Source organism: Silurus aristotelis (genome assembly GCF_946808225.1).
Source record: "Silurus aristotelis genome assembly, chromosome: 26".
Taxonomy (NCBI): Eukaryota; Metazoa; Chordata; class Actinopteri; order Siluriformes; family Siluridae; genus Silurus; species Silurus aristotelis.
Window position 1 is genome coordinate 9,257,271 of NC_139599.1, and position 25,774 is coordinate 9,283,044.

Here is a 25,774-nt window from a genome sequence, read left to right on the forward strand (position 1 = left end):
TGGGGGGCAATTTTAGTCCAACATCACACAATTTTATTGTTCTTTATTCTAATCCCTGACTAAACAAAACATTTTAGAATCCACCTTTTCCCCCAGATATTCATTTTCTTTAGAATTAAGCAGTAAGTATAATGACAAATAGGGAATTTACACACATTTGAGTATCATATTAGGTTATTTAGAATAATAATTTCAGATAAACTTAAGCTAAATGAAGCAAGCGCTTCATTTCAGTGTTCAGATTATTCACATTACACTTACAGTGAGGAAAATAAGTATTTGAACACCCTGCTATTTTGCAAGTTCTCCCACTCAGAAATCAAATGTCCACCTCCACTACATTTATTATCCTAAATTAGATGCACCTGTTTGAGGTCGTTAGCTGCATAAAGACACCTGTCCACCCCATACAATCAGTAAGAATCCAACTACTAACATGGCCAAGACCAAAGAGCTGTCCAAAGACACTAGAGACAAAATTGTACACCTCCACAAGGCTGGAAAGGGCTACGGGGAAATTGCCAAGCAGCTTGGTGAAAAAAGGTCCACTGTTGGAGCAATCATTAGAAAATGGAAGAAGCTAAACATGACTGTCAATCTCCCTCGGACTGGGACTTCATGCAAGATCTCACCTCGTGGGGTCTCAATGATCCTAAGGAAGGTGAGAAATCAGCCCAGAAACACACGGGAGGAGCTGCTCAATGACCTGAAAAGACCCGGGACCACCGTTTCCAAGGTTACTGTTGGTAATACACTAGACGTCATGGTTTAAAATCATGCATTGCACGGAAGGTTCCCCTGCTTAAACCAGCACATGTCTAGGCATGTCTTAAGTTTGCCAATGACCATTTGGATGATCCAGAGGAGTCATGGGAGAAAGTCATGTGGTCAGATGAGACCAAAATAGAACTTTTGGGTCATAATTCCACTAAACTTGTTTGGAGGAAGAAGAATGATGAGTACCATCCCAAGAACACCATCCCTACTGTGAAGCATGGGGGTGGTAGCATCATGCTTTGGGGGTGTTTTTCTGCACATGGGACAGGGCGACTGCATTGTATTAAGGAGAGGATGACCGGGGCCATGTATTGCGAGATTTTGGGGAACAACCTCCTTCCCTCAGCTCTAACTGAGGCTGGGTCTTCCAACATGACAATAACCCGAAGCACACAGCCAGGATAACCAAGAAGTGGCTCTGTAAGAAGCATATCAAGGTTCTGGCGTGGCCTAGCCAGTCTCCAGACCTAAACCCAATAGAGAATCTTTGGAGGGAGCTCAAACTCCGTGTCTCTCAGCGACAGGCCAGAAACCTGACTGATCTAGAGAAGATCTGTGTGGGGGAGTGGGCCAAAATCCCTCCTGCAGTGTGTGCAAACCTGGTGAAAAACTACAGGAAACGTTTGACCTCTGTAATTGCAAACAAAGGCTACTGTACCAAATATTAACATTGACTTTCTCAGATGTTCAAATACTTATTTGCAGCTGTATCATACAAATAAATAGTTAAAAAATCATACATTGTGTTTTCTGGATTTTTTTTTTTTAGATTATGTCTCTTACAGTGGACATGCACCTACGATGACAATTTCAGACCCCTCCATGATTTCTAAGTGGGAGAACTTGCAAAATAGCAGAGTGTTCAAATACTTATTTTCCTCACTGTATATGAACTGCACAAGTTATGATTTGGCTAAAATGGCTAACAGGCTAACAGGTGAACAACGAAAATCAGACATTATAAGGCACATCATTGTTTTAATAATAATAATTCAAAAAGAGAAAAATGGACACAGTGATGGAAAAAAACAGGCTTTATTAGTTCAGTGACATCTACACACTCAGAGTTGAAAAGCCATTACACAAGCACCAAGCTTGGCATTTTAAATAGGTACAATTCACATAATCAGCAAAACAGTCATTTTTAGTTCTCCAAACATTTCTTTTAATAATCAGATTATCAAGCTGTCTATGATTGTGCTTAATGTAATAACCAGCTGACCTTTCAACTAGGGAAGAAATATGCATCATATCATAAACCTGAAATAAGATTTAATATGCATGATGGGCTCAACAGTAGAATTAAGATGATACAGGAGCAATGTCTTACTTGGGACACCACCCCTGTTGCCATCAGCTCAACTATGGATAACATGCTGTAAATTATAGTCCTTGTAAATCCAAAGCTACTTTAGCATAAACTGTTTATTGTCGAGGTTTCTCGGCCTGACTTCATTGCACAAGCCCTGAATTCACTACTTAACCAAAAACACAAGTGAAAATGTTGGTAGAACTTTCAACAGTCTACTTTGGTGAATTTCAACATGACCTGAACACAAGGGCACATAAACAAACGTATAAATAAAGGACTGTAAAGGACTGATTTTTGTAACTCTTTGTAACACATTCTTTTCAATCCTACACAATATGTACATTGACACTTCAAACTACAAAAGAACAAAGACATAACCCATTATTACATTTCACACAGTATTTGACTTACAAGTCCAGTTATATCTAGAACAGAGTCTAATACTTTAACCATATAAGAGAAATAGCTAACATACCAAACATAAATAATAGAAGTCTCTTACTAAACCAGCAAAATCTGGCTCTTACGATATGACTTCATTTACTGTGCCAAAAATGTCCTGGGTCTACTTTTAATTAAATTAATGGTCCACTATCAAACTTAAAAACCAGCTTACGTCAGATAGTGTCTGGCATGATAGTGTTAGAGTTAAATGAGTCAGTATTGTTGTATTGATCACAATAAAAGGAAGTAAAAAGTGGTTCTGATGTAAGTGCTAAACAGTTTGCTATGACTCAGTCTGAGAGTAGGCTTGAAGCTACATGTACCACCTTTTAACAACATTAACAGCCATTAAAAGAACGCATTCGAAAAATTTTGAAGACTGACAAAAGGATCTATTGTTATAGAATAGCTCTAAAAAGCAGCAACCAGGGTTGGGTCTCATCAAAACACAGTGAAGATCTCAATCTACAACAGCTGAATTTGAAAAGATTGTTATCTGTCTGCAGGTGTGTGAGTGAGTGAGAGAAAAACTATTGGATTGAGTTTGCCTTTGCACATCTGTGGGAGTGTACATTTATAGTTCAGAAGACCTCATCCTGCTACAGTAAGTACTGCATCAATCCCAGTTAGAAATATGTAAATATTTACAACCTAGGACAGTGTGTTAATTCCACAAAGTGCATGTAAAGCTTTTTTTTCTACTAGAGGTCTTGTGCATTACTGCATATGTGTAATCTGAATTCTGCAATAAATACAGTTTAAATGTACGTAAAGGGGAACCTGACACTGTCCAGAAATGTAGACTTCTAGTAAACCAACCCTGTGTTACTACATATCCAAGTGCTATAGAAGTAACAGACCACAGCATTAGGCGAGCTCACAAAGTGCTTACAGGAAAGCAGGCGTAAACATGGTGCAAATAAAGTTCAGCCATATTCAGAATGCCACCTACATGAGAGAGAAGCAAGAATAAGAAAATTATCATTGCAGTATAATCCTGCAAACACAATGACAGAAAACAAAGCAACAGTCCTTATGTAGGCTTGAGAAACTGACTGGTGTAGTGCTGTGACTGGGGGGGGATTGTGCCCAGCTGGTCCGCCCTGATGTTACAGACTGACTGAAATCACTCTCTATGCTCACAGATTGGCCCCCATGGTATTATGGTGTCATACCACTGCCTGATTATTGATCTAACTGGGATTAACTGGGATATCCCTTCACTTTATATGACTTTGTATCCTTTTCCTAACCTACACATTTATTTAGCATTTTCTATAACATCTGTCTTTTGTTTAACTTTGGTCTGCATTTTCTTTCAAATTCAGAGCATGACCAGTGACAGAAACTTCAATTGCACTTCGATGCCAAGAGAATTGTAATTGTTAATTGTTTCATCATCAAGGCAATTTCTTTTATCGGTGTAAACTAGGAGCTTTCACAGCACAAGGATTGAATACTTATGAAAGCAGTATTTTTTTCAGCAGAATGAAACTTCTTAAGGGTCTGAATCTTTTTGTCTCTTAAAAATCTTGGGTTGATTTCAAAGTTTGCCGCAGTTCATTGTAGATCTGCAGTGTGAAACACCATCCATTAAGTTGAAACATATTTGGCTGATGATGCTGATAACTTTTTTTATCTAACTGTTGTGAATGTTTTTTCTTCCACAGGGAAAAATGGCACAGTTGTTTTGTTTGGCCTTATAGTGTTTCTGAGCACAAGTGCACTATACTCTGTGCGTGTTAGGTAATGAAAAGTGATCTGGCTACTCCTAATATTTTCCTATATCTCTGCTGGGTTTGTTTGGATTACTCTTAGAAGAATGATGGCTTGCTTTACGGCCACTGACAGCTTTTTGGACTTAATATAAAGCGTTAACAGCAACAGATTCCTAATGCAAATGCCATACTTTTATATTATCACTTCTAAGTGACATAAAAAGGAATAACACATACCATGTCTCATGTTATAAATACTAGGAAATGTAATGAACTCAATCAGTTACTTTTCCACTACTGTTTCTTCACATAATATTTAAGTGTTTATGGAAAGACTGTATTTACATTCAATATAATTTAAATGAATAGAAAAACAGTTCTTTCTAAAAAACAGAGCAAATCCTCAGTATGTACAGGGGAAAACTGTAGGCTTATTGAAAAGGATTCAATAAAACATTAAGGAAAAATTACTGTTTTATTAAATCCTTTTCAATAAGCCATAGCATCAATGCATTAAAAAAAAATTATAAACCAATTAGCGCATGTTACAATTAAACAAATATATCAAAATGTCTATATGGAGTATTTTCAGTCCCTGGTTATTAGACAAGTATAACAATATTAAAAGCATGCTTGTTCTATGGGCAACTTTGAATGAAATACTGGTTGCCCAGAACATAATGCTTATTAACAGAACTTGAAGCTGACCAGGCCACCAAAAAATAACAACAGAGGTTGCTTAATGCCCACAGAAGACCAATTTGGAACAAATCAGTGACATGTACCTTGCTGGTGTGACTGCAGCGTAACTGCTAGCTCTATAGTCAAATCATGTAAAAATAAAGTGACCATGTTAAGCCTTACTCACTCAGAGTGCTCTAGTTTCTGCCTCGATCTTCCTCTCTCCATGTGTGTCTGATTCAGGAGAACTGAAGTTCTGCCTCACAGCAATTTCAGGACCTCCACCATAAATTCCCAACAAGTACTGCCATGTCTCCTCAGAGATTTGCCCATAGTCAGCCCCTTTTCATGTACAGAAACACGTACATGCACACACACACACACACACACACACACCACACACACACACACACACACACACACACACACACACACACACACACACACACACAGGTCAGTCAATGTACAAAACAAACATTAAAATATTTAAACATTGTCTTTGGAATTGTACTTGTCAATCAAACTTACCATGTTTTAACTGTGCATGTCCCCCCTTCATCACTGTAATCTTGCTGTTGTCAATTGGGCCTGGAGGCTCTAAATCAAGGCACAGGAGAAAAAAGACTGCTAATAAAAGGAATGAGGTTAGGAATAAAAGATGAAAAGTGGCTTAAATTTTAGCAGTTAATTTTTTTAATTGAGTATGTAGGTGGTCTTGGAAAGCCTTTGGCAGTATCAGAATGTTTTTCTTATAGCCAGTATGTGGCTGTAAGGGAGATCAGTGGAGTTTGCTTAGAGCTCGTAAAGGCTGTTTGTTTATAGATCACTTCAGTGTGTGATGATTCAGGCATGCAGTGCTAAGCTTGTGGCCAAAAGCTGCATTATCTGCTAGCTACATTAGTTGCATAGCTTTTGTTTTGGTAATTTAATACACTTTCTGTACATTTGTTCACTTTAAATTTACAAAAAGATTTTTGTCTTTTGTGAAACAGTGGTTCAGGAAGCATGAACAGAATTTTCACACATAGATTGGCAGAGTCCAAACATTAAACCCACTGAGAATCGTGCTGGAGAAGACCTTGCACAGCAGTCAGACAGTCCCATCAACAATAGATCTAGGATCTAAGATCTAGGCAAGAACTGAATGCTGTATGGAAATAAATAATACAACACTGCATAAGCCTATCAAAATGATGCCACATCAAATGTGTGCTGAAATCAAAGAAAAATATTAAGTGAAATATTGGTGTGTGACCTTTTTGTTTTTGCCAGGCAGTGGAATTCAGTTCAGGATGTTCAAGGCTTTCCTCATCATTAGGAAATGTTTTGTTCTTTGAAGTTAAACAAATTCAATCTCAAGTTATTCAGGGCATCTGCTTCATTCACATGAGAGATGTTTTAAAACAAGTCATTTGTTAAAACAAAAAAAGACTTGAGTTTTCTTTCATCTTTAGTTGATTATTTTAGAATTCTAGTTGGTCAAAAGTTGGCGTTAAAAAGCTTCTGATTGGACAGCTGTCCAATAGAAGCACATCTGTAGCCTGCTTTTAAAGACTTTTTGAAACCACAGGAAAATGCAAGCAATTTAGCCAAGACCTCAAAAAAATTATTTGTGGGCTACAACTGTGGTTATTCCTCAGGAGAACTTTACAAACAACTGAAGAGTTTCTGTACAAACAAAAAATCTTGACACCACATAGACACCAGGAAAGAAGCAGACAATAACAGCAACTTCAGTCCGACAGCAACAAAGCAACAGATGAAAATGTTGGAGGTATCAGGTATATAAATATGTACATCCACTATTAAGATTGTCTGTTTAAGCTTATTATGGAAGTAGGAAGCCCTTATTCTAAAATCAGCATAAAAAAAAATAAAAAATCCAGACTGAAGATGACAGGTATCACCAGCCTTTTAAAATAAAAGAAGTGCTATGTAGGGAAAAAAAATTTAAGAACACCATCCCAAGTGGGAAGAATGGGGTTGTCTGCATCATGATGTGGGATGTTTTAGTAGAAAAAGGACTGTTTCAACAATATGAATATATGAATCCCCCTTGTATGAATAATGAGATTACAATGACATTGTCCCAAACAACCTTTACAGTTACAGATTTAACTGTGACAGTTACAGATTCAACCTTTACAGTTACAGATTTTACCCCTGATAAAAAAAAAACTTCTTAAGGCAGAACTGTGTTGTGTTGATTGATTGTTCTATATGATTGTATTATAAATAGGAGTCCTGAGATGAACCCAGAATAGTGTTTATATTCACAGAAGCAGCTCTTAGGAATTTTGTGTATATAAAAATACACAAAATGCAGCTTTGCATATAGAAAGTAAAAGCAAGCTTGTATAGTACAATATAGTAGTTATAATTATAGTTATTATTATTATTATCAATTATATAAAGATATATATACTCTTACCATTGTCTTTACCCTTGACAAAGTTCTCCCATTCCCTAAACCACTGCATGCTGATGCACAGAATAACTGTAGGAGCTTCCTCGGCCTGGAACTCCTTATTGAGCTATAGACAAGGAAAAGTAACAACATTGCAAGTCATACCACCAAAGGAAACAAATGATCATTACATACTTGTGCATGTACTTGTGTATGTTCATGCTCTGACCTTGATGAAGGTGTCGATTTCAGTTTTCCTGCGTTTGGCTAACGCCTCAATCTCCACTTGGCATATAGTGCACACATACAGGTGATTTACAGCCGGACCTCCTCCAAACCTGCATTGTTGGAGAACGCAAGCATGTTGCACCATTTTACTGCTGTCTAGATTATTAACTGATTATGAAAGAGGACACGTGGGATGATGCTGTACCAACAGTGCTGTGTAGTGTTACATCCAGCCGCATCCACCCTTTTCTGATATTTCCTCTAACTATTCTGTTTCAAATATTCAAATCTTTTTTCACATAAATCTCTGTGTAGAATATGTGGGATTACCACAGACAAATCTTTTAACATGTTTCCTTTTAAAATCTTTTAGCAAGTTATGTGCTACCAGCATGTAGGCTTGAACACCACAAAAGCCGCAGGAAAAAAACAAGCAACCCTAATTTATTTAAATAAACTCAGAATTGACTGTTCTACTCACCTGTTATAAAGGTATTCCCATACATTCTGAGGCAGAATCACCACCAGATCATCCACATAGTGATATTTTGTAGGAGGAATTCCTGAATAACATAGCAACCTAAGTAAGCATTCATCCAACAACACAGCCACTGACCCTTTCCGGACATAGTATTAACGTCTATCTCAGGTGAGTCAATTACAAGTACCTGTTTACTGGTATTTACATGATTTCATGGGAATCACTCCCATTGTCAGCAGTTCGTCTCATCTTAAGTCTAATTAACAATCAGTGTCAGACCTAAAGCAATGAGGTCTGCATATGCCACTCACTGTCTGGGTAAATTAAGAAATGAGAAACGTGCTGGGACAAGTAAAATAAGAAATATAAAATTTTTAAATGTGAAAATGTTTTTTCACAAAAAGGTTGTTCTTTTTCACATTTATAATTTTATATTTTCTAATCTTTGGATAAACTAGGATGCAGTATAAAGATGTTTTTTTTTTTATTTACTTTAGTTGCAACCTAAATAATATATATATATATATATATATATATATATATATATATATATATATATATATATATATATATATATATATATATATATAGTACAGACCAAAAGTTTGGACACACCATCTCATTCAAAGAGTTTTCTTTATTTTCATGACTATGAAAATTGTACAGTCACACTGAAGGCATCAAGGGCTATTTGACCAAGAAGGAGAGTGATGGGGTGCTGCGCCTGACCTCCACAGTCACCGGACCTGAACCCAATCGAGATGGTTTAGGGGTGAGCTGGACCGCAGAGTGAAGGCAAAAGGGCCAAAAAGTGCCAAGCATCTCTCGGGGAACTCCTTCCACACTTTTTTGTAATGTATATAATTCCATATATAATTCCACATGTGTTCATTCATAGTTTTGATGCCTTCAGTGTGAATCTACAATGTTCATAGTCATGAAAATAAAGAAAACTCTTTGAATGAGAAGGTGTGTCCAAACTTTTGGTCATTATAATATTTATAATTGTATAATTACTATACAATTCATTACTTTTGTCTCCTGGGAATTCCACTTGAAATAAATTGTGTTCATATGGTAATTAGCAAATCTTGTATGAAATAAACCCTGGCTGGCCCTATTAAAAATATTTAATTAGTGTATTGTGTACATGAATTGCTCAACCAACCTTTAATATATGTTATATATGTTATTAATATAATATGTATATTAAAGCGTGATTAAGCAATTAAAAAATTTATTGATTCCATTGTAGGTGACTAAGTGATGTTGTTTTAATGTCAGGGACATTACAAAATGTGATGGTGCCACATGTGTCCCAAAACTGGTCACAATACACAGTTCACCCCTACATTTCATGTTGTCCACTTATCATATCATCTTAGGTAAATGTTCATAGTGGGTCTAATAGCAGTTTCTTTAATAGTGAAAAGTTTCCAACCCTAATTGATTTTACATAAATGCAGTTCCTTATTCAGAATATTTATGTCTAAATAATGAAATCTGTACTGTGAATGAAATGAAAAATCATTATATTCCTGACATTTCCATTAAAATATCAGAAACAAGTGAAATATGCATCAGAGAGGAGACTGTGTTTGTGTGTAGTATTTGTTTACCTCCATGCTGACACAGGAAAGTATGATTAGTGATGAGTCCTGGTTCAGTAAATGTGTTAAATTTGTTAAGCCATTCTCTGGAAATGTAGAACTGTAGTAGACTGGGCTCCTTCAGATTAGCCAGAGCTATGACTTTCTGCCGTTCTCTTACTGATTCCTCACTGCTCTTCCTTAAGAAAGGAAAAAAAAAACATAGACATGAGCAAACATGATGTCAAGCCCACGGCAAGTGTAAAAAGGGGATTATCAACTCCTTATCTGTAAACAGTCTAAAGATTACCTTAAAATAACTGTATGATAACAGGTTGTAGCTTTCAATCTAATAAACAGGTCTAATTAATCAACAGGTAAGAGATAGGAAATCCATTTATTGCAAGCTGAAAATGTCTTACCTGTAAAAAAGGACATAGGCCTCTGCATTCTGTATGACTGTCTCATGGACCTCTGTTACATACTGGTCATCAAACTCGTACCACTGGCCATTGATAACGTTCTGACAATATGCTATGTAATGGCCACCTAAGAGAAGGTCAAATCAATTAAGGGTTTAGATATAAATATAGTGCACAATGCTAAATTCTTTACACTACTTCGTTCATTAGTAGCTTAAAGGAACATCAGAGATTTTCAGCCTAATCTCTATCTATTGCATTTGTGATTAGCACAACCATTTTGTTTCCTTTGTATCGGTATAAGAACAAAAAAACCTGGTTATTCCAAACTCTAAAAGGGAAGTAGATCAGAAATATAGAGGGCAAACCAATCAACATCAGTAAGAACTGGAAAGACAACCCCAAATGTCTTCAGTGCATAGAAAAAAGGTTGAGGTATAAATGTTAAATTGATACAAAATGGATTTAAGCTTTTTATATCTGTAAACAGGAAAAATGCTTTCAAACTCTCAAGCAGCTTAGATATTTACCTTTATACTAACATGCTATCTTTAATGTCAACATTATTTTCAATCTGATTCTTATCATAAAACTTCCCCCTAAGAAAATACACAATTGTGCTTGTCCTCTTATCTCTGCCGTAACACTTTGTATAACTGCACCACAAAAAGCCAACATGACACCCTTAACATTAGCAATGCCCACAACCACAAATTAGCTCCAGAAATAACAAGCACATAAGAACAAAAAACACTTTTATTGCTTCAGGTTTCAGTTTCAGGTTTTCAAATTCTGAGAGAAACATATTAGTGAGTGTGTTGACTCACTTCCGGCTGTGCCATGGTGGCAGATGACAGAAAGGAGATCATAAGTAGTTATCTGAGAAGGGCTGTCTTTGGCCAAGAAGGGCTGCAGGTCCAAACCCTCCAGTGGGAAAGAAACATGGCTGCTAATCTTAAAGGAGTACATGACCTCGTGCCGGAAGCGCTTCAAGTGAATGCACAAAATCTGTGTCCAACATAGAGAGAAATACATACAGTTGAAGGGACACACAAATGCTTTAAACTTAAAGTGCACTGACTTGAGCAGGTTAAGCTTACCTCTGGGAGTTGTAGGACCTTACAATATTTCACACCATTTCTCAACCTGTATGAAAAAATTCATATTTGGTCAGATGGTCAAATTTGTTTGATATTATAGAATTGTTCACAATCGTGTATTTTCTAACAATAAAAGTTTTTTTCAATAACATTTAAGGCGGTGCTCACTTTTTACATCGTTCACAGCTGTACATGTTATCCCCTAAAACAGAAAATAGTCATTTAAGCATGATAAATTCTTGTTATCACAGAGGACAAGCTTTAAGAATAGAGACAAAAATAATAAAATAATATTAGTGTTTTACCTTTCAGTTCATCTGCAGCAAAGAAAGCAGCAAGGCAGTCCTCCAGTGTCACCATTGGACCCCAAAACCAGCTGGGGATACAGGACACTACAAACCTGAATGTACACACATTTCAGATGAAAAGAAAAACTAATTTTATGGTAAGAGGGATTTTTTTCTGGCATGGTCCCATAAAAGGAAATAATCACTAAATCACTTAAATTACTTCTGGCTGATTAAATTTACCTATACTGAAACGCTAATATTGTGATAGCAGATGTCTTTTTTAAGGATGACCCCATCACATCCAAAGGACACAAGGACTCACTGAATAATTAATGAAAATAAAAATGAAGTATATTATATGCAATGACCTCTATAATCCCTGGATCTGAACTCGGTTAAACACCTATTAAAGATTATAGATTTAACTTTTAGTCAGCACCACCATCAACAAAACACTAATGGGAATGAGCACTAAAGAGAAGTGGTAGCGAAAGAGAGCGTAATTTTCACACACACACACACACACACACACACACACACACACACACACACACACACACACACACACACACACACACACACACACACACGCACACACCACCCAGCCGCCAAATATTTCTTCTATAGAATTGGTCTTAGACATAGCAAATTTTTTTTAAGTATTTTATACATCCTAAATAAAATTGCACTGGTGTTTTTGGATGCAAATAATCAGCAATAATTTGTGCTGAAAAACTGCATAACTGCACTCTGAAAAATGCAATTTTCTAAATTATTTTCAAAATCCTGGACAAAAATGCATCTGATCTATTACAGAGGTATAGCTATGTACTCATTACCAGAAAGCTGAAAGAAATCCATAGCAACTGGGAGTAACTAAGTAGACATGAATCCCCAATGTAGTGCAGAGGTATCCGAGCAGTGCAAGCTCGGAATATATTCATATTCACACCTGCGTATCGACTCCATAATGTAAGAGAGCCAGCCCTGGGAAGCGTAGGTGTCTGTGCATACACCCATCTTGGCTGGCGTGCTCTGGTGGATGGAGGAGTGGAGTTTAGCCAGGTCTTCCTTGCCCGGAATGGGCAGAGATAAATCCTGAAAAGTCTCAACTGTTGTTGACACCTAGTGACGAAATAGCATTGTTAATATTTACAAACATAAAACCCATTAATGCATTAATATAGCTATGGACTTATGCTAATTACAGTATAATTTCATAATAATAATTGAATTCATTTCAATTTAAATATTTTGACAAAGTGCACCAACTTATTTCTTATACGTTACAAGTGCTGCCATCTAGTGGAAACGCAATCGCTCCCTCACCCGATCACACGTCAAACACTGGACTAGGCTCAGAATGGAGCCATCAAAAATGTCAGATATAACGCTGCGGAACCGGGACTGCTTCTTCTTCTTGGTTCCCAGTAGCATCTGAGCTGTAGGTTTAACAAAAATTCACATAAAAAACGCATCAAAACAAATAAATAAGAATACATCACTGCACACCTCAACATTGTTTATCTGTAATAAATGGACATTCGGTGCAACCCAGATGAGAATGGGTTCCCTCTTGAGTCTGGTTCCTCTCAGGTTTTCTTCCTATTGCCATCTCAGGGAGTTTTTCCTTGCCACAGTCACCACCGGCTCGCTCATAAGGGACAAACTTACACTTATAAAGAACATCTTATTCATTCTTTATCACCACATTATCTGTGTAAAGCTGCTTTGAGACAATGTTCATTGTTAAAAGCGCTATACAAATAAAAATAAAAATAAATTGATTTTGTTTATTTTAGGGAAAAGTCTTGCATTTTTACCCAACTCTTTATCCACTGCCTTTATAATCAACAACTTTTACTACAGACCAGAATCACCTCAACAACTGCACCTAAGCATCAATTACAAATTAGTTTTCATCTCTATAAACTAAAATTATCTTTAGAAATGCAGCAGAGTGCAACAATTTTAGGCAGTTGTGAAAAAAATGCAATCCTAATCAAATCAATGTGTTGTGACTATCCTTTGGGTTTAATATATATTTTTAAAAACACTTTGTACAAAAAAGATTTTACTTTACAGCATTTTTTCACAACTACCTCAAACTTTTGATCAATACTGTACATTTGAGCTAAAATATATATGAATTAACTGTAAATAGTGATTTGATTACATGAAACCTGGAATCATATGTCAGACCTTTCTTGAAGGCATAGGCAGGGCTGGCTCGCAGAGGGCTGGACCTTGGAGGGCTGCTAGACAGTTTTGAATGAAATTCCTGCAAGTTTTGAGTGGGGCTACAGGGACGAGAAGATGGCCGATGCATGGATACCTCATTGTCTGGTTCTGAAGAAGAGAAAATGTGAAGAGGATAAAAACTAAATTAACTTTTAAAACAATGTGGACCCAGTGGAAAGAGGATCATAAATCCAGACTCATTCGTCTGAAATGTTTTACTAAACAGAATGTCCTTGAGACAATGGCAATAGGATGGAGAGTTTCATACAAGGGCCTTCTATGCCGTGTATTAGAACAAGGGGTAAAAAAAGGAAACCATAATTACATAATACAACTTACAAATCCTGATATTGTCACTAAAGCAGCTGCAGCCCAATTTGGAAAAACTTAAGTAGTCCTTATAGTCCAGAATAGTCTTTCATTAGAGGTCGCTGATATTACAAGCATATGGCTGTATTGTATTATAGCTTGAATTGTACTGTATTAGGCATTGAACTATGTTGTACTATAAATGGGATTGTTTCTATGTTTTCATTGTACTATATGTTTTCCTGAAATTGAAAAACTGCAACCATGGCAACTTTCATTTTATAACCACAATTCCAAAATGTTGGGAAAAATGTGAAATGTTAATAAAAACAAAATGAAATTGTTTGCAAATCTCATTAACCCATATTTCATTTACGATAGAACATAGAAAACATATCAAATGTTTAAACTGAGGACATATACCATTTGGGTAAAAATAAGGTAATTTGGAATTTGATGTCTTCTCAAAAAATGTGGGATGAAGCAGCAAAAGTAAATGTTAGTAAGTTATTAAAAAGATACAGAAACAATTTCGGAATAACAGGCCTCAATATAAAATTGTGAAGACTATCTCATCATTTACAGTATATAATATCATCAAACGATTTTGAGAATCTGCAGATATCTCTGTGCACAAGGGACAATGCTGAAAATCAATTATGGATGGCAGTGATCTTTAGACAGAACTGCATTAACAACAGGAATGATTCTGCATTGGAAATTACTGCATGGACTCAGAAACACTTCCAGAAATCACCGTCTGCTGTGTCATCCACAAATGCAGGCTCAAGCTGTATCATGCAAAGTCATATGTCAACATGATCTTGAAATGCTGTGTCTTATCTGCACTAAAGTGGTTTGAGGCAAAGTGGACATTTAAAATCATTTTTGTAAATCATGAATGGCATGTCCTTGGCATGCATGTCCTCTAAACTAAAGAGAAGAGGGACCCTCCGGCTAATCATCAGCGCTCAGTTAAACATCAGTTCAGCATCTCTGATGGTATGGGAGTGCATAGTGCCTATGGAATGGGCTGCTTGCACATCTAGAAAGGCACCATCAACGCTGAACGGTATATACAGTTTTAAGAAAAACATATTTAGAGCAACAAAACAGACTCAGGACTGTTGAGCAGCTTGAATCCTGTATAAGACACAAATGAGCAAACATTCCTTTTCTAAAACTTCAGAAACTGGTCTTTTTAGTTCCCAGATATATACGGACTGGTGTGAAAAAACATACTACACAGTGGCAAGCATGGCCCTGTTCCGAAGTTTTTGAGATGTGTTGCAGCCATCAAATTTAATGGTAACATATTTTTCTCAAAATTTTACATTTCCATTGTTTATACATTTGATATGTGTTCTGTTGAGAATAAACTATGGGTTTAAGGGATTTGAAAATCATTGCATACTCTTTTCAACTTTTTTAGAATTGAGGTGGTCATTATACTGTTTGGTATTTTCGGTTCGCATACTCCAAAGTCCTCAAATGTTTTAATCGCAAAGAAAAAAAGAGCCATAGTCCTCATAGCCAGGTGGTCTGTAACTTTTAGAATTTTATATTAAATTATATGAATAAAATAGGTTCTATAAACTAATCTATAAAATTTATTTAAATTATTTTTATAAATTATCCTTAACACAATTTTGTTTTACAGTTTTGCACCTGTATTTCCCTGAGTTCTGACATCCCCAATCTGCTCTCCAACTCTTTCATTCTGATCCTCCTGCACTGCCGTGTCTACATCAGCGTCTTCATCCATCTCCGGTGTTCTCTCTTCTCCTCGGTCCTCTCGACGTCTCTCCTTCAGCTTCTCTTTCTCAGAGATCCCACTGCTCTCCCGCGTTCCTGTGCATTCATCCTGAATAAGAAGCTCTGTCTCACCTCCTGCTCTATCTCCGTCACCTCTCTCGCTCCCTGAACCAGAGTCACATGACAAGAAGTCATCTTCAGACGGGCTACGATCTCCATCAGCATGGTTTTGGTTGTCATGGTTGCTCTCTGTGTCATTGTCAGTGATGGAGTTGCTGTAGTCAATTATAGGCTCCTTCAGTTCCTCGTGCAGCTGATCCATCAGACAGCGCAGGAATTCCTGAGTGTCCTGAAGAGCACAGAGCATGCTGAATGCTATACACTGGACTGTTTTCACATGTTTCATGGATGGATAAATCATAGTTAGTAGATGGATCACCATGCAAATGGTTCCAATGAGAAAAGTAATTTCCCAGGCTAGTTAGTTATTAAAGTCAGCAATTCATTAGACAAATGTTGAATATTTAAGATGTAATCTATCAAACTTATCCACATAACTCTGGGTTCCTGAAAAGATTTTTCTTTTCTAAAAATATTGTCAGTTATTCATTCACACTATGTAATCTGGCTAGAAAAGTCGAAGTCAAGACAATACCAAGTGAGAACCTGGATAGTCACAGCACTACAGAGTTGCTTTGAACCACCATGAAGTGGAAAACTCGTTTTTTACAACAGCCAAACACAATAAGAAATTCAAACTGGTGTTAGCAGGGTGTGGGAATTTTGGCTCTACAGATGTGTGTGCAACTTTTTTACAGATGTGTGTGCAACTTTTTTATTTGTGCATGCAATATTTTCTAATAAATTATATTAATTCTAATGTACAAAATATAACCAATCCAGAAAGCCTATTTTGGCTCCTCTGACCCTAATCAGGCATTACCTATGGATACTACATGCTGCAGGACAAATGCATCATTGACACTTGTGTGGTCTTTGTTTAAACCATGATTTTCATATCTGACATTTTCACTATGCACCTATTTTTGTTTTTTATTGTACATTTTGAATTATGTATTCATACATGATACATGATAAACAGTAGTTTATAGGTCTGTATCCAGCCTTATCCAAAGTTACTCATTCATACATTTGAGCAATTGAGAGGATTTGAACTCACGAATCCAAAGTTCAACGTACTTCCCTAACAGAAACATCGTTCACTGCTTTTGTAGTTAAAGCACAGTGAGTTGGTGCTTGTACATATTTTAAAAGCATTCATAACAAACCTGTTGTGCGTAGCCACGAAACATAGGATTCACCAGTTTGATGCCATGAAACAGACTAGTTGGGACCACATAACTGGGACTAGACAGGAAGAAAGAAAACAGGCTGATGGAAAACAATGAATGTAACAATGTGGTAAGGGCTAAAAAAAAAATGACAGAATAAATTATAATCTTGGACCAAATAGAGGTAATAAAACTATTATTGTTATGACTGAATCTATTAGACAAGACCCAAAAATAGAAAGGCTATTTTCAACCTATGCATATTGAATTGCAGCAAAGTACGTGTGTACGTGTGTGTGTGTGTGTGTGTGTGTGTGTGTGTGTGTGTGTGTACCGTTTTTTATGCCAGAGCTCAGAAATCAGTTTCTGATAGCTTTTGCACAGTGCAGGTTTCTTATCTGTACGCACCAGTCCACTGCAGTCCAGGAAAAACTGAGTCAAAGGAGGACTGGTAAAGACACAGAATTGAAAAGAATGATGAGAATTTGAGAGAAATTCATTTTTTTAGACACACAATGGAAAAATATTTGCAATACAGGATATGCAGTAGAATTTCTTCCCATTATTTTCAATCAATCAAAAACTCTTTTTATGTTTCTAATAAGTATATAAGTAATGTTGAACCAACCAGTTTGAGAGAGCCTGCAGAGCTGCATTCATATAACAAGAATTTCCAATGTTCTTCATCCCTGTGAGGCCTGCAAAATGGGGGAAGAAAATATAAATACACAAACATGAATAACCTAAAGACTGAATTTTTTTTAAACATTTCATGCCTAAGTCTCAACCTTTGGAAGACCTTCTCACATGGATATTTGCAGATTTGTATTACAGGACTCTTAAAAACCCCAATTCCCAAAAAACTGGGGGGATGTACCATTTTAAGAAAAATGGCCACAACACATCTAAAAAAAAACTTAGGACAGGGACATGTTTCTGGAGTTTCGGGGGAAGGAATGTTGCCCAATTCATGTCTTACATCGGATTCTATCTTGGTTTTTTGCAAGGTCTTTTTTGTCATAATTTTAATTTCATGATGCACCAAATACTTTCAAATGGTGAAAGGTCTGGACTGCAGACAGGTCAGTTCAGCACCTGAACTCTTCTTCTATGAGGCCATGCTGTTGTATTAGATAGACTATGTGGTTTAGCATTGTCTTGTTGAAATATGCAAGACCTTTTCTGCAAAAGTTGCCATCTGAATGGATGCATATGCTGCTCTAAAATCTGTATATACCTTTCAGCATTGTTAGAGCCTTTCTAATTGTGCAAGCTGCCCATTCCAGAGGCACTAATGCACTCCGATACAATCAGAAATGCAAGCTTTTAAACTAAGTGCTGATAACAAGCTGAATAGCCCCTCTCCTCTTTAGTCGAAGGCATGTGCCATGGATTCCAGAAAAAATTCAAATTACGATTCGTCTGACCACGAAAGTGTTTTTCTCTTTGCATGACAGAGCTTTAACCTGTTTTTGTGGATGACATGGTGAACATGGTGTTCACACCTGATGATTTCAGATGTTTCTTGGTGAATCTCTTCCTTCATTCTGAAACTCTGCCACACTTAGATACTATTTTTATACCCAATCATGTTACTGAGCTGTGACCTAATTAGTTGCTAAATGATTCGCTGTTTCTTTTAAGTAACACTTACTTTTCTATGCTTTTGTTGCCCCACCACAACTGCCATGTGAAATATACAGTGGTAGGAAAAAGTGTTCCTGATTTCTTCTTTATTTCCATGTTTATCACACTTTAATGTTTCAGATCATCAAACTAATTTAAATATTAGTAAAAAGATAACACAAGTGAACACAACATGCAGTTTTTAAAAGGTTTTTGTTATTGAGGGAAAACAAAATCCAAAACTACATGGCCCTGTGTGAAAAAGTGTTTGCCCCCTAAACCTAATAACTGCAATCAAGCGTTAGCGATAACTTGCAATGAGTCTGTTACAGTGCTGTGGAGGAATTTTGATCACTCATCTATGCAGAATTGTTGTAATTCAGCCACATTGGAGGGTTTTGAGCATGAACCACCTTTTTAATGTCATTCCACAGCATCTCAGTCGGATTCAGGTCAGGACTTTGACTAGGTCACTCCAAAGTCTTTATTTTCTTTTCCTTCAGTCATTCAGAGGTGGACTTGCTGGTGTGTTTTGGATTATTGTCCTTCTGAAGTTCGCTTCAGCTTGAGGTGACGAACAGATGGCTGGACATTCTCCTTCAGGATTTTTTGGTAAACAGCAGAATTCATGGTTCCATTTATCACAGCAAGTCTTTCAGGTCCTCAAGCAGCAAAACAGCCCCAGACCATCACACTACCACCACCATATTTTACTGTTGGTATGATGTTCTTTTTCTGAAATGCGGTGTTACTTTTACGCCAGACGTAATGGGACACACACCTTCCAAAAAGTTAAATTTTTGTCTTGTCAGTGTACATTTTCCCAAAGGTCTTGGGGATCATCAAGATGTTTTCTGGAAAAACTCAGATGAACTTTTATGTTCTTTTTGCTCAGCAGTGGTTTTCATCTTGGAACCGTTTTTGCCCAGTTTCTTTCTTATGGTGGAGTCATGAACACTGACCTTAACTGAGGCAAGTTAGGCCTGCAATTCTTTGGATGTTGTTGTGGGGTCTTTCGTGACCTCTTGGATGAGTCGTCGCTGTGCTCTTGGGGTAATTTTGGTCAGCCGGCCACTCCTGGGAAGGTTCTCCACTGTTCCATGTTTTTGTCATTTCTAAATAATGGCTCTCACTGTGGTTCCCTAAGGTCCCAAAGCTTTAGAAATGGCTTTATAACCTTTTCCAGTCTGATGGATCTCAATTACTGTCTCTCATTTGTTTCTAAATTTCTTTGGATCTCTCGGGGGGCCCTGTGTGAAAACACTTTTTTCACACAGGGCCATATAGTTTTGGATTTTGCTTTCCATCGATAATAAAAACCTTCATTTAAAAATGAAGTGACAAACATGCAAAAAATAAGCAATCAGAAACACTTTTTCACACCACTGTATTTTATGTTCTATTGTGAAAAAAATACGGTTTTATGAGATTTTCAAATCAATGATCTGTTCTGTGACAATGTCTATTGATATAAGTGATATCCATTTGAATTTTAAAAGGGAGAAGAGGTGACATGCTAAGATGGCAAACTGTTTAGCCTTATGCAAATAAGAAGCAAAACACCTGGGCTACTACATTGGAGCTGGTGTTAAAATGACTATTTTCAAAATAATTTAATTGCATATACATTCAATTAAATGAGAATAAATAAATGACATAAACTATGTGGCCAAGAGTTTGTGGACACCTGACCAGCATACCTAATTATGCTTCTTCCTCAAACTGGTGCCACAATGTATCATTACAGTAGCACTACAGTGTTTCTTCACTCGAATTAGCAGGCCCAAACCTGTTCCTGCATGACAATGCACGGTGCACAAGGCAAGTTCCATGAAGACATGCCACGGTGGCAGTAGAAGAACTTCAGTGAACCTCAACCCCACCAAAAACCTTTGGGATGAACTAGAATGCTGAATGTGCCTCACTAATTCTCTTGTGGCTAAATGGGCACAAATGCCAACAGCCATGCTGGAAAATCTAGTGGAAAGCCTTTGCATGAAGAGGGGAGATTATTATAACAGCCAAAAGGGAATGAAAATTACTGACATGTTTAAAATAGCACATAACGGTGTGATGGTCAGAAGTCCATAAACATTTGTTCATATAGTGTACATTTCTTCTCATGTACATATTCACACAAATCCATCTAGAGTAACCCTCCGATTTACCGCGGTTCGAATCTCGCGCCCCGGTTTATCGTGGAATTGCATTTGCCACATAAACAATTTGTTTCGTTGATTTCCCCGGTCTCTCGCGGATAGCACGTTAGACCAAAAAACTTATAGGGAATTGTTTTTATGGAGTTTTATGTTGAAATAATAAAATGTATTATTAAAACTTTAATTATTAATTATGAAAATGAAGTAAAATGTTAATACAGTACAGAAAGAAAAGAATGCGGTGACTTGTATCTTTTTGACGTCATAGGACACTTCAACGAATAAACAATTGGGATTACTCCACTAGCATTTTGTATGGTTTTAATAATAATTGCGTATATAACAATTTTGTTATTTATTTACCTCTGGGTTTAAACTCATCTTCCTCTGACTCTGAACCGTCATCATCTGCCACAGCAATTGGAACTGCCTTCAGTGGGTGGCATGTGCTCTGGGAAGAAGAATCCTGGAAAAAAAACAATCATATATTATGGGTATGAGTGTGATGAATAAAACCAAAAAAAATCCCAGAGAAGACATGTCTTGCATCTTTAAAACTAGGGTTTTAAAGATCATTTAAAAAGAAAAAGCTAAAATAGGGTCAAGAAAAAGATCAAAGTTAAAAAAAAAAATTACACTCATGTTAGTGGTTTCCAATTTAACCATTGACTTTTCTTAGCACTCTCTAGGAAAAAGAATGTGTTGGCAGTGATGCTTTCAAACATGAGTAGAAGTCAGATGCCAGTAAGGCAAAACAAAACAAAAAACACCTAAATAAAATATTTTCCTGTTATCAAATGAAGAGTGTGTGCATAAGAGAAGTTTTTCTAGATAGGAGATATGGGGATACCTGTTCGAGAGGTTTGTACCGTTGAGTTGCTGCCAATGGGCTTATAGGCCTCTGCTCCAGAAACACCTCTCTCTCACACACATAACACCACACCCTGAATGTTGTCAGATTCACTGTCAGATTGTGTTTCTTCGCCTTGGGATAAAAGGGAAGTTACACAGATGAATGAATAAACAGAATAGGTACTAAAAGATGACACTGATAGACGAAGGAGAGAGGTGAGGATGTATTTGAGGTTCAGAGTTACCTGGGCATGTGTGGTGCTATGGTCTGAATACGACTCTCCACATCCCACATAGGGACAGTCACACTACAAAAGCAAGCCTTATTAATTCATTTATTTTGCACTTCAAATAATAAATAAAATTTATAAACAATCTTGATAAGTAATTACAATACAGCCTTTTTCATAAACAGCTCTATTTCTCGACCATCTATCAATAATTATACATTGTACATTACGCTGGATGCTTACTCACTGTGACTTGTCAGGTTCTAATTTAAACAAGTAGAACTTGATTTTAACAGCATTTACAGAGATAATTTTAGCACCACCACCACCACCAAGTTTAACCCTTCTTATTAATAATTTATATGGCATAAAACACTCAACAAAAAATACTTCAAGAAGCTTTGAGGAGACATGCAGCAGGGTCATCATAAATTCAATCCTGACTATGCTACTTCCATCTGTGGCTAAGAGACCAAGAGTGCAAATCTGGCCATGGGAATAATATAGATTCATTTCTCTTTTGTTAATTACAGTGGTAATAGCTAATGGTGGATGTGTCTGTAAGCTTATGCATGTAACCGGTTGGATACCACTTTACTGCAAATGTGTCACATCAACAGTTTGAAAAGTGACACATGAAGCCTTCCCACGTGGTAGCTGTATGATATGGAAGAGCCGGCTGTTAGAGGAGAACTGGCCAAGATTAAATTAGGGAGAAAAATCCTGCTACTGGGGAGTTATTTAAAAAATTATAATAATAATAATAATCAGACATTTGACCATGCTATAACCTTGATCTCGTTTGGATTCGTTCCAAAATCTGATCAGGACATCTTCTGGTTATAATAATGATCTTCTAAACACTAAACCAATCCTTGAGAAATTGTGCTAAAAAATAATAATCATAATATTAATAATAATAAATACAAAATAATCCACCAACAGCACCATAAAAAGCAAAGCAAAGACACTGGTGCCCTATTCATAAATAGGTCAATGTATGTTTCAAATGTGTCTTTTGATGGACTACCCCACTAACACTCTGAATTTAGGAACAGTGTAGCAAATGCAAGACGAACGTTGTTTTTTCAAGTGCGGAAAAAACATTTTTCCATTTTTTTTTTCTCACCTGAAGACATGCCCAGAGGTTAGGACCACCTACACCGCATGATTGACAGGTACCCTAAAGGTAAAGGAAAGTCCAGTGCTGAAATGCCTTTCATCTATATGTCATGTAACATTCTGCCTGTACATGCTGAAGTTTTTACAGTGTATCTGCAGCATATTGATTCAATCTTTAGAAAGAACTACAAGTAACCAGAGTTCATATGTGTTGTATTGTCATTCAAGCTTTACCTTAGATTTTTGCAGAAGTTCCTCCTTAGTCACTTCACCTATGGAGTCCAGATGAGGACAACTGTCTCCACAGTCTGTCATCTTTATGCTCTGAAATAATAAAATAAAAATAAATCCCTTTACTTTGTTTGTCAGATAAACTACATAACATGTGGTGGAGGGTGAATAAAGAACCATTTACTTTTTTACTTAAGTCTCAGAACCATCACTAGGTGTTGTGTAAACATCACTTGGCCAGTAAAACATGACTTAGGAATGGTTTGAGAAAGCCGGGGCAAGCATCCGAGCACAGAGACCTCATGCAGATCAAGCAATATGTTCAGGGACATGTAGAATCTATGAAAAGGCTTGTTAAAAGGAGCTTGTAAGGTATTTATTCAGTGGTTTCGCTTTGTCTTGGTCAGGGACACTGCGGATTTGGAGTTTTTAACCCAGGAATACCAGGTCCATCACAGAGAGGCCCAGACACTGATTTAAACCAAAGGACAATCCAGTGCATTCATTCCAACTATCCGCATGTTTCTGGAAGGTGGGAGGTAACCGAAGGACCTTGGTTAACACAGGATTAAAACCCAGAGCAATGCCTAGTTGCATGTCATGTTTGTTATAAATGCTTGTAAATCATTTTTAAATGCATGTTTATAAAAGGGATCATTTCCAGTGAAGTGAAAGGACATTCAGCATGATCAAGTTTCCATTTTCTGCCTTTCACAACGCAGCAATCTGGAAGCTTTCTGATGAAACCAGAATGATTTCCTAGCCGATTTAATTGCCTCCAACTGATGATAGGAAAAACAACTGCTTTCCAATTTTATAATTATTATTTCACAAACAAGCATTTTAAATGTTCTCTCTTTAAATCCCTCAATAATATTACATTACAAATATAACACTCACAACACTGTTCGTTTCTGGCTTGATGTTAGATTTTTATTCTGAATGACAGAATTTTATATCCGTGTTTTCTTGGTTAAAAAAATTATTTTCTGTCAGACTTTTGTGTCTTTACAGTCAAATAAAAATAAAAACACATCTTTTTAGGGATTATATGTCTGAATACAGTATGTATAAAATAATTGCCAATTATAAAATCAAATAGATAATAAACAGACTTGCATTAAATGGTAATCTGACCGGTATAGTACTGCAGAATGATTTCAGACAATGTTTACAGTGTTACAGCCGAGATATTCATCAGACAGTCACCATCAGACACCATCACATCAGACAGGAGGTAAACATGCTGGACAAACAAGACCTCGGCTTAATTTCTTGAATAATGTTTGCCATCATCCTGTTTTGATTGATTCAGTAATGATACATGACATCTTCATGTCTGACACGTTATAAACATCATATATACATATATACATATATACAGTACCTCTGAGATGTTTGTGTGCTGTAACTACAAGGCAAAGACATTTTCCCTCGCCATCATTACTGCTGTTTCATGACAGTGACAGCACACAGCAAGAAAATCAGTTTCTAGCTCTTGATCTACAGTTTCTCTGCATTTCATCATTTCAAAATAATCATTTTGCTTTGTGACACTCTGAGAAACTGTTAGCAACCAGTCCATTTAAAACGTCAATACATGCGGAGGCCACTGTCCAGGGAAAAACCTCTGGAATTTAATGAAAATAAAACACAGTTACTTGTATCATCAGATAAATAAACAGTGCAAACGCATCTCACCAGCACGTCCAGAGGAAATGTGCAAAAACGTCCATTTTAAGCCCCAATGAACTGAGCAGATTGCCCTGATCCTCCCGCAGCACTAGCAGGCTAAGCTAAGCAACACAAACAGACCAGTAGGCAGAGCGCTGGAGATGCGCGGGGTTGCCAGGTCTTACAAAAGCCTCCGCTCTGTGGGCTCAAAGCATCACATTGAAACATCAGATTTCACTGCCCAGGAGCTGCTGATTCATTTTCAATAACAACAGCAACTCTGACAATAGTGCATGATGTGTTTTACATTTCTGTTTCTACAGAAAGAAGCCATTCACAGGGACTTCTCATCATCTAACAATAGACAAGCAAATATGTGTGTGTGTGTGTGTGTGTGTGTGTGTGTGTGTGTGTGTGTGTGTGTGTGTGTGTGTGTGTGTGTGTGTGTGTGTAAAGAAAAAACAATTTGAGAAAATGAACCTAGAACAAGATGTGTGTAAGGCACTATATGTGGAGAAATATGAGCTATTTTAATTTACAACATGGGATATCCTGTGTATAACGATAAAAAAGTTATATACAGTGTGATACAGATGACATAAATATGTAGATGATAATCTAGGATATGCTATTAAATTACGATTATATACATTTATAACTATCCAGGGATGATACAGAATGTACAGAGTGGAGCAGAGCTGCATGATGATTACTGGCAGTAAAATCAATATAGCAATGTGCAAAAAAGTGGTAAAGGTTTCTTTATTTAATGTTTATTAAAGGAGCCTCCATTATCGGTTTCCTGTAAATGTTTTCTGTCATGGGAGTGTCCTC

General features: G+C 36.8%; 1 protein-coding gene across 4 annotated transcripts; it reads right to left on the bottom strand.

The window, feature by feature from the left end:
• Positions 1-1,799: 1,799 nt before the first annotated feature.
• usp20 (ubiquitin specific peptidase 20) lies at positions 1,800-25,161 on the bottom strand. Of its 4 annotated transcripts, none has more exons than XM_083531819.1 (25): positions 24,968-25,161; positions 23,270-23,359; positions 23,043-23,096; positions 21,929-21,991; positions 21,682-21,816; positions 21,195-21,297; positions 17,675-17,744; positions 17,381-17,494; positions 17,044-17,122; positions 15,668-16,103; positions 13,652-13,798; positions 12,779-12,891; positions 12,402-12,574; positions 11,465-11,559; positions 11,328-11,361; positions 11,160-11,205; positions 10,887-11,067; positions 10,060-10,186; positions 9,668-9,837; positions 8,049-8,130; positions 7,569-7,677; positions 7,364-7,466; positions 5,461-5,529; positions 5,120-5,274; positions 1,800-3,481 (listed from the first exon to the last, which is right to left on the bottom strand). In XM_083531819.1, the coding sequence occupies exons 2-24, from the start codon at positions 23,348-23,350 to the stop codon at positions 5,120-5,122; spliced, it is 2,739 nt and encodes a 912-aa protein (XP_083387945.1). In that variant the 5' UTR covers positions 23,351-23,359; positions 24,968-25,161; the 3' UTR covers positions 1,800-3,481. The 4 variants fall into 4 exon arrangements, with proteins under 4 accessions (XP_083387945.1, XP_083387948.1, XP_083387947.1 ...); XM_083531822.1 differs by having other exon boundaries at positions 11,465-11,535; positions 15,887-16,103; positions 24,968-25,125; XM_083531821.1 differs by having other exon boundaries at positions 15,887-16,103; positions 24,968-25,125.
• Positions 25,162-25,774: the final 613 nt, after the last annotated feature.